The 9386-nt window shown below is 49.8% G+C and overlaps 1 protein-coding gene across 1 annotated transcript in view; it reads left to right on the plus strand.

Annotated features, from left to right (window-relative positions):
- Positions 1 to 4068, plus strand: part of Atp8b3 (ATPase phospholipid transporting 8B3) — a 30372-nt gene extending 26304 nt beyond the window's left edge. Inside the window, exons 26-29 of the mRNA XM_090328881.1 lie at positions 592 to 831; positions 927 to 1065; positions 1896 to 2023; positions 3296 to 4068. Coding sequence (XP_090185007.1) covers positions 592 to 831; positions 927 to 1065; positions 1896 to 2023; positions 3296 to 3973 — 1185 coding nt within the window. The 3' untranslated portion in view covers positions 3974 to 4068. The remainder of the gene's footprint in view (positions 1 to 591; positions 832 to 926; positions 1066 to 1895; positions 2024 to 3295) is intronic.
- The last annotated feature ends 5318 nt before the right edge of the window (positions 4069 to 9386 follow it).

Raw genomic sequence — 9386 nt, forward strand, 5'->3', positions numbered from 1 at the left:
CTCAAGGCTACCACCCTACCCCTACCCTTGAGCTAATCCCCATTTCCTGTTTTCTAGAGATGGATTGGAGATAAGAGTCTCACAGACTTTAGTGCTGGGCTGGCTTTGAACCTTGATCCTCAGATCTCAGCCTTCTGAGTAGCTATGACTAAAGGCATGAGCTACCACGCCCCCCAACATTGGTCGTGTGTGTGTGTGTGTGTGTGTGTGTGTGTGTGTGTGTGTGTTGTTGTTGTTGTTGTTTGTTTATTTGTTTTTGTGCCAGTCCTGAGGCTTGAACTCAAGGCCTGGGGATTGTCCCTGAGCTTTTGTGCTTAATGCTGGCTCTCTACTACTTGAGCCACAGCTCCCCTTTCTGGCTTTTTTGGGAAGCAGATTATTGGAGATGACTATCATGGACTTTACTTCCTGGGCTGGCTTTGAACTGTAATCCTTAGATCTCAGTCTCCTGAGTAGCTGGGGTTACAGGTGTGAGCTACTGCCTCCCGACATTTATTATTCCCTGCAAGTCACAGGGCTCTGAGTGACAGGTGGCCAGATCCTCTTGGTCCCTCCCACCCCCTGACCTAAGAGCCTGCTGACTCCTTCCAGGATGTACGAGCTGAGCAGAGCCTGGAGACTCCCCAGCTGTACGTGGCTGGCCAGAGAGAGGAACTTTTCAACTACCGGATCTTCTTCCAAGCCATTGCCCATGGCACTGTCACCTCCCTCATCAATTTCTTCATGACGCTGTGGATCAGCCGAGACATGGTGGGCCCGGCCAGTCTTGGTGACCATCAGTCCTTTGCAGTGATTGTGGCTGTCTCAGCCTTGCTGTCTGTTATCATGGAGGTAGGCAGGGTCATGGAGGAGGTCACCCTGGTGGCCTTTCTGGACCCCAGATAATCCTCTAACCTCACCTGACTCTTTCCCCCTTTCTTGTCCAGGCCATCCTGATCCTCAAATCCTGGAACATTCTGTGTGTTCTGGCCATTTTCCTCAGCCTTGGCTTCTACGCCGTGATGACATTTTTCACCCAGAGCTTATGGCTCTACAGGCTCTCTCCGTCAACGTTCCCATTCCTCTGTGAGCCCCACCCGGAGGTCTTGACACAGGCAACATGTCACCCCTGACATGGCGAGGGTGGGAGTGGGGTTGGCCTCTAGGGACCTAAGAACAGCCAGCCATGCAAAGCCAAGACACTGGTGGTTCATGTCGACACCTAGCAATTCAGGAGGCCGAGATCTAAGGATCTTGGTTCAAAGCCAACTCAGGTAGGAAAGTCAGGAAGACTCTTCTCTCCAATTGAACATTCACACACACACACACACACACACACACACGCACGCACGCACGCACGCACGCACAAAAGCCAGATGTAGAGCTATAGCTCAAGTGGCAGAGCAGTTGCCTTGACCGAAAAAGTTCAGGGATAGTGCCTAGGGTCTGACTTCAAGTCCCAGGAAAGGCATGGAAGGAAGGAAGGAAGGAAGGAAGGAAGGAAGGAAGGAAGGAAGGAAGGAAGGAGATAGAGAAAGAGAGAGGGGGGAAGGAAGAAAGGAAGGAAGGAGGGAAGGAAGAAAAGAAAAAAAAAGAAAGGAGGAAAGGGCCAGAGTTGGCCTAGTGATAGAATGCTTGCCTAGCAGCAAAAAGTCCTGGGTTCAATTCCTTGGAACCACATACACAGAGAAAGCTGGAACTGGTGCTGCAGCTCAAGTGGTAGGATGCTAGCCTTGAGAAAGCCCAAGGACAGTGCCCAGGCCCTGAGTTCAAGCCCCAGGAGGACTGGCAAAAACCAAAAAAAAAAAAAAAAAATAGCTTCATGACAGGCTGCTGTCTGGTGGCGGTGGTCTGGAGACATCTGGGGGAGAGGGACGAGAAGGGGAAATCTCTTCGTGTCCCTCGCCCTGTCCCAGATGCTGACTACGCGGTGATGACCCAGCCGTCCAGTCTGCTGGTAGTCCTACTGAACCTGACCACCACCACGTTACCTATTCTGGCCCTCCGCATCATCTACCAACATCTCAGGGAGCTGCACCCCAAGGTGAAGCAGGGCTGGGATGCTTTGAACCTTCCTGAGACCCCATCACTCTCCTATTGAAGGGGTCAGCATGGAACCCCAGGGGTTACCTGTGCTCTCAGAGGGGCAGACTCCCTAAAGGAAGAGCACACATCCTCGTGGAGGAGAACCCACAGTCATTGCCTGGTGTTAGCGCCCCATGCGATATAGGGTTAAAGTGGCTGAATCAACCTCGAAATGCTATAGGGAAAAGGGTAGAGAAATCAATATCCAGTGTGGTCTCCAAATAGACTGAATGATTTGGGGGCTCAGAGTTTTAATTTGGGGAGGTGAGAATGTTCTGGAATTAGATGGTAGTGATAGCTGCACAGACATGGGAATGACATTGAACAATGCCCTTGACCAGGGCTTACAAGGTGAATTTTAGCTCATACGTTTCAAACTTTTTTTTTTTTTTGCCAGTCCTGGGCTTGAGCTCAGGGCCTGAGCACTGTCCTTGGGCTTTCTCAAGGCTAGAGCTCTACCACTTGAGCCTCAGCACCACTTCTGGCTTTTTCTATGTATGTGGTACTGAGGAATTGAACTCAGGTCTTCATGTATGCTAGGCAAGCACTCTACCAGTAGGTCAAACTCCCTGCCTCTACTTTTTCAAAGTTACTTACTTTATTTATTTTTGTGGGTATGGGGCTTAAACTCGGCCTGGGCCCTGTCCCTGAGTCTTCAGCTCAAGGCTAGTGCTCTACTATTTGGGCCACAGTACTACTTCCACAAACTTTATTTTATTGTGGTTCAGGATGGCCTCAAATTTATGATCTTTTGGCTTCAGCCACCTAAGTGTTACAAGGACCACTGGGTCCAGTCATCGTGTGTATTTTATCACAATGATCCAGCTAGTGGCTCACACCTGTAATTCTAGCTACACAGGAGGCTGATATCGTGAGGCTTGCAGTTCAAAACCAGCCCAGGCAACTCTTATCTCTAATTAACCACCAGGAAACCAGAAGTGGTTCAAAGTGGTAGAGGGCTAACCTTGAGTGAGGAAGCTCAGAAACAGAATCTTCTGGGGAAGATTCTGATTGGCTGCTCTAGAGTTCAGGTCAGAATTCTGATTGGCTGTTCTAGAGTTACTCCCTGGGGAGGGATCCAGAGTCCAATTTCAGGGAGGAATCTAGTTGACTTGCCTGGAAACAGGAAGCACCAGACCAATCCCCAAGGGCACTGTCTGGGCCTTACTTGAAGCCAGTGATTAGCGTTCACCTGGGGTCTGCTGTCCCTGCTGTCCTGCTGTGCTTTTAGGAAGAAGAAGCCCCGAAGGATAAAGTCTTCACTGTAGAGCGCATGCTTCATTTACGTCGAGAGTCACCCACCCGGCGTTCCAGCTATGCCTTCTCCCACCGAGAGGGCTATGCAGACCTCATCACTCAGGGTACAATCCTGAAGAAGTCTCCCAAGGTCCACAGAGACTCCCCAATCCCATCGGATGAAGAACTGCCCTCAAGCCCCCACCAGTCACCTGAGAACCCTAGGAAAACATCTTCCTTGGTGAAGAAGATTCATCAGCATCAGAGAAAGGGAACTTCCATGCCATCCTCTGTCAGGAGCGTGTCCTCGATGGTAGGAAGACAGTCTACCAGTCCCTCAGAAACCCAACCCGCTGTCACCAAGAGATGGTTTATGACCATGAGCAGACTATCCAGGTCTTTCCAGGATAAGACATCGTCACTCCAGGAGAGCCAGCTGTCACCTTCTAAGGAGCAACCTCAGCAATTTGCCATCCAGTCATCACTGCCTTCCTGCCAGATCTTTGCTGATCAGAGGCTTTGGAGAGGTTGTCATTCTGCATACTGGCAGAAGAGCTGGCGAAAGATCTGGCAAAAGGATCTCACTGCCCAAAAGGAAGACACAAAGCCACTTCCCAAAATGACCAGCATATCCCTGGTAGAGACCCAGACACCAAATGTTAGTCACCCATGAAAGAGCATCCTATGGAGATGGAGTCCTGACCCTCAGAGGGGCAGCCAGTGCTCTGAGAGGACCACTTTCTACCTGACTTGGCAGTGCAGCCACCCCTGTCCCCAGAGGAGTAGTCATTGCCTTGTAAAAGCCAATCCGTGAATAGAAAATCTTTCTCCAAATATGAGGTCTATACATCTTGCTTTTTCCTAACAAATCAGAGTCCATCTGACCTCGGGGAGGGTGATTTGGGGCTCAATGCCACCCTTTGGGTTTCCCTACTCTCCTTTTATCCAAGCCACATAGAAGATTCCTGGTTTTTTTTTTTTTTTTTTTTGCCAGTTCTGGGCTTGAGCTCAGGGCCTGAGCACTGTCCTTGGACTTTCTCAAGGCTAGAGCTCTACCACTTGAGCCTCAGCACCACTTCCGGCTTTTTTTTTTTTATATGTATGTGGTACCAAGGAATCGAACCCAGGTCTTCGTGCATGCTAGGCAAGCACTTTAACCACTAGGCCAAACTCCCGGCCGACTCCTGGTTTTTTAAAAAAATCAAAATATCCAGTGGTTCCACACCTGTAATCCTAGTTATTCAAGTGGCTGAGATCTGAGGATGGAGGTTCAAAGCCATCACAGGCAGGAGAATCCATGAGATTTTCAGATTTAATTAACCAACAAAAAGCCGGAAGTAGAAGCCAGGCACTGATGGCTCATGCCTGCAGATACTCAGGAAGCTGAGATCTGAGGATCACTGTTCGAAGCCAGCCACACAGGAACGTCCAAGACGTTATCTCCAATACATTACTAGAAGAAAAAAAAAAAGCTGGGAGTAACATTGTGGCTAAAGTGGCAGAGTGTGAGCCTTGAGCAAAAAGAAGCTCAGGGACAGAGCCTAGGCCATGAGTTCAAGGCCCCAGACTGACAAAAAAAAGAGGGGTGGGGCAGAAGTAGAGATGTGGCTCAGCTTTGAACAGAAAAAGCCAAGAGAAAGCACAATACCCTGAGTTCAAGACCCAGTACTGGTGCCCTCTTCCTCTCCTCTCTCTCCCTCCCTCCCTCTCTCCTGACCTCTAGTGTGTCTTGGAGATTGCATGGATAGTTTCCTTTCACTCTGAAGACAATGCTAGAAGGAGAGAGCTGAGCAAATCTAGCCTCCCCTGACTCTCCCCCCCCCCCCAGCTTCCCAACTTCGTGCAGCTAGCACAATGAGCAGTGATGGCCGTGTAGGTCTTGAAGAAGTCTCCATGGGAGGCTGTGATCAGGGAAGAGCAGGGTCTCTCTCTCTCTCTCTCTCTCTCTCTCTCTCTCTCTCTCTCTCTCTCTCTCTCTCTCTCTCCCTCTCTCCCTCTCTGTCTGTCTCTGTCTGTCTGTCTGTCTGTCTGTCTGTCTGTCTGTCTGTCTCTCTCTCTCTCTCTCTCTCTCTCTCTCTCTCTCTCTCTCTCTCTCTCTCTCTCTCTCTCTCTCTCTTTCTCCCCCCTCTCTCTTCTCTCTCTCTCCCCAGTCCTGGGGCTTGAACTCAAGGCCTGAGCCCTGTCCTTGGGCTTTCTCAAGACTAGTGCTCTTCTGCTTTTGAGCCACCAGTTGCAGCTCTTTTTCTGAGTATGTGGTACTGAGGAATCGAACCCAGGGCTTCATGCATGCTAGGCAAGCACTCTACCACTAGGCCACACTTCCAGCCAGCCCAGGGCCCCTCTTTGCTTTACTCCTTTCCTCAGCCCTGTGTTTAGGACTTGGGGAGACCAGTTTCTCAAGTTAGCCAACACACACACGCAGGTGAGTGACTAGAAAATAATTTATTGAAGAAAAAAAAAAACAACAAACCCAGCACTGCAATGGTTAACACAATGGCAATGACTTTTAAGCTTGTCACCGAGGGTGGGGGAGGAGGGCTAGTCCTCCCCTAGTGTGTTCAGAGACCTGGAACTTTCCTCAGCTTTAGGGCCTCCTTCACACCCTCCACTGGGGTAACTCACCAAAGCCAGCCCAGCAAGGCTTGCGGATAGGGGGATGGTGTCTGTCACACACGTGTGGTGTGGATGTGGACATCCCTTTACTGTCCCCATCTCTGGCCTGCAGCCTGTCCTCTCCAATGGGCCAGTAACCTGTCACCCACATGCTTGGGGTCTAGCAGGAAGGAAGCCTGCCACTTCATTCTCCATCTAGCAGTGGCTAACTGGCTTGACCATCTGGCAAAAGGAGAATGAAGCAGATACAAGGGCCGGGGCCTCTTTTCCAATACTGGGGTCAGTGGGTATGTGGGGGGACTGGGGTCGGTGGGTATGTGGGGGGGGCTTTCTTCTCCAGGACCCAAAAGTAGCTGTGAGGGAAGGCTCTGGTCTCCAAGACTGGGCAGAAAGATGAACTGGCGCCCTGTCAGTCCTAGGTCAGGGAGACTGAAGGTAGCCCCAAAAGAAGTGGATGCGTCTCAGGACTGCTTGAATCTGCGGAAGTAGAGGCACACCCCAGCCCTTCCACCCAGGTAACAAGAGTCCAACTGCCTGATTGTCTCTCTCCTCTGAACAAAACACTTGGGAACTGAAGCTAAGGTGAAACCAGCCCAGGTGGGAGAGGATGGATGGGACGTGGGCAACCAAGATCCAGGCCAAGGCCAGTGGATGGCATGTAAGGTGCTGGGAGAGGAAGGAAACCCCTGTACTCAGGTCCAGCGTGCTCCAGGACCCCTTCTCCCCCTCCCCCTTAGAGGGGGGGAGCCTCAGTTTCTTAGAAAGTGGGTGACAGAAACAACAGCTGAAAGAACACACAGGACAGCAGGGCTCGGGCATGAAATACAACCATGTGATAAGGACCCCATCACTTACTACATTATTGGCAAGAAGGGTATAGTAACCATGCATCAAATCAAATTCCATCGCGGGGTTTTTTTTTTTTTTTGATTTTTTTTTCTTAAATTACATTTGAACACAGAACACATAGAATAATAAATATTCTTATAAGACATGACTAAGACGAAACAAAACAACAACCAAAAACCCGAGGAACAGAACAAGGCAGGAAACAGAAGGTCCACTCTCTTTCCTAAAAGACTTGTAATGAGAAGTCTGGTCCCTGGCTGGCCTTGGCCAGCTCAGCCCCTCCCTCCCCCGCCCGCCCCACCCCGGCTCCGCTGCCCTGACATTCAATGCCGTCTTCCACGGAAGCCGCCACAGAAATGACATGCCATCGTCTGCAAAATTATAATTTAACGGTATAAAGCTTCAAGTCACGTATTCCAAAAACTAGCTAAGGATTTTTTTTTAAATCACATAAACTATACATTAAATATTTTGAGGTATTTCAGAGAGAATTGTCAAAGGCTAGAAGGAATTGTGCTGGAGAATGGGTTCCCAAAATGGGAAAAGGTCTTTGGTAAGTAGGTGATGGGCATTGGGGGCAGAGGATTGGGGTGTGTGTGTGTGTGTGTGTGTGTGTGTGTGTGTGTAAGGGCAGGGCACTGGTGGCTCATGCCTATAATCCTAGCTACTCATGAGACAGATCTGATGATTTGAAGCCAGCCTGAACAGAAAAGTCCATGAGACTCATCTCTAATAACCACCAGAAAACTGAAAGTAGAGCCATGGTTCAAAGTTTTCGAGCGTTAGCCTTGAGCAAAAAAACTCAGTGAGTGTCCAGGCTGAGAGTTCAAGCTCCACGACCAACCAAAAACAAAACAAAAACCACTAGTCTAAAAGTCTGGGAGTGGAAGAGTGTTTGCGTAGTATGGGCTTGGGGCAAGGGTGGGTTTGGTTCTATGCCCAGGATAAAGAGAGAGAGAAAGATGGGGGGGGGGGAGTGGGAGAAAGAAGAAAAGAAGGAATGATGGAAGGAATGAAAGGAGGAGAAAAAGGGAGGAGGGAGGGAAAGAAGGGGAGACTGAGGAAGGAAAAAGAAAAAAGAAAAGCAGAAGAGATGGCACTCGTATCCTTAGGTACTCAGAAGACTCATCTCCAATTACCACCAAAAGCCAGAAGTAGAGCTCTGACTTAAGTGGAACAGGGCTAGGTAAAAAGCTAAGGGACAGCACCCCGAGTTCAAGCCTCAGTACTGGCAAATAAATAATAATAATAATAATAAATAGTGATAGGATCCAGGGCCACTTAGATGCTAGCCAGGATTCACTGGTCAGGAGCAGAATAGGAGACAACCCCTTGTACCTGACCTTGAGGCCCAGGGAAGGGGTTCTCCCAGCACAGGCAGGGACAAGAGTCCTGGAGCCATGTGGGAGAGAAAACAGGGTCCCAAGTATCAGTGAGGAAAGGGCCAAGAAGGAGCCTGAGCCCCCCCCCAAACAAAACTCCTAGCATCCCAGGACTACAGAACTAGACATAGGACCTGTGTGTCTGTGTAGGTGTGATAATGTGCATGTCGTGAGTGTGTGTATGTGGGGGGGGGTGGAAGGGGACTCTTCACTCAGGATTCTGCTCCCTCACCTGAAGGTTCTAGAAGCATCATGTCGATCTGGGGAAACAGCGAGTCGATAAGGACAGAGGACACAGCACACATCTTTGGTTCAAGAAAAAGGCACTCATCGACCTCGCTATTGTCCTCCTTCTCTCTCTCTCTCTCTCTCTCTCTCTCTCTCTCTCTCTCTCTCTCTCTCTCTCTCTCTCTCTCTCTCTCTTTCTGGGGTGGGGTGGGGAACCCTAGGGTCCAGCACAAATCCTTGGGGGGGGGATCTTTGGTATCAGGCGTGATTTCTCCAATCACAGACATGAACTTTGAGTGAGGTAGCCTTTACCTTGGGGATGGGGGTCACTAGAAACGTCTCTTGCATTCTCCAAGGGAAATTGGGGTGGCCCCTCCCTGGAAGGTGCCATTGTGGGGGAGGAGAGCTTGTGGAGAGGGTTCCTTCCAGCCCCCATCTTGAACCCCAGTTGAATGGGCTCCAGGACATCCAGCTGTAGCTAGTCTTGGAAATCACCCAGAGGAAATGAGCCCAAGTGAAAACTGGGGTGCTCCCAGAAAAAAAGGGGGGAGTGCAGTCTTTGTCTTCATTTCTAACCCTTTCCCCTCCTTGGTATTTTCTTTTTTTGTTTTGTTTTTGGTTTTTGGGTTTTTTTTGGCAAAAATTGGAACAAGAAGATTCCAACTTCTTCAGCATCAAAAACTCGAGGTTTACCCCTCAAATTCTTCTTCAGGTGGGGCCCAACTCTGCACCCCACAAAGGATGATGGATTGCAGAAAATTCAGAGCACCCCGTGGCACTGGGAGAGGCAGGACTGGTGCTTTGGGTCAGTGCCAGCCGCCTCATCTTGGAATCTGGTGTCCTCTTCTGGTTCCTGCTTTGCGGTTTTTGGATTATATATATATATATATATATTTTGTTTTTTCCCTGTGTGGCATTTATCAAGGTGCGGAAAGTTAAAGTGAACTAGACCAGGGGTGCTGGGGAGGGGAGGGGTGGGAAGTTTCTGGAATTTACCCGCATGTTGGCACCGGC

The sequence above is a fragment of the Megascapheus bottae genome, chromosome 1 (genome assembly GCF_031878675.1).
Source record: "Megascapheus bottae isolate mThoBot1 chromosome 1, mThoBot2.hap1, whole genome shotgun sequence".
NCBI lineage: Eukaryota > Metazoa > Chordata > Mammalia > Rodentia > Geomyidae > Megascapheus > Megascapheus bottae.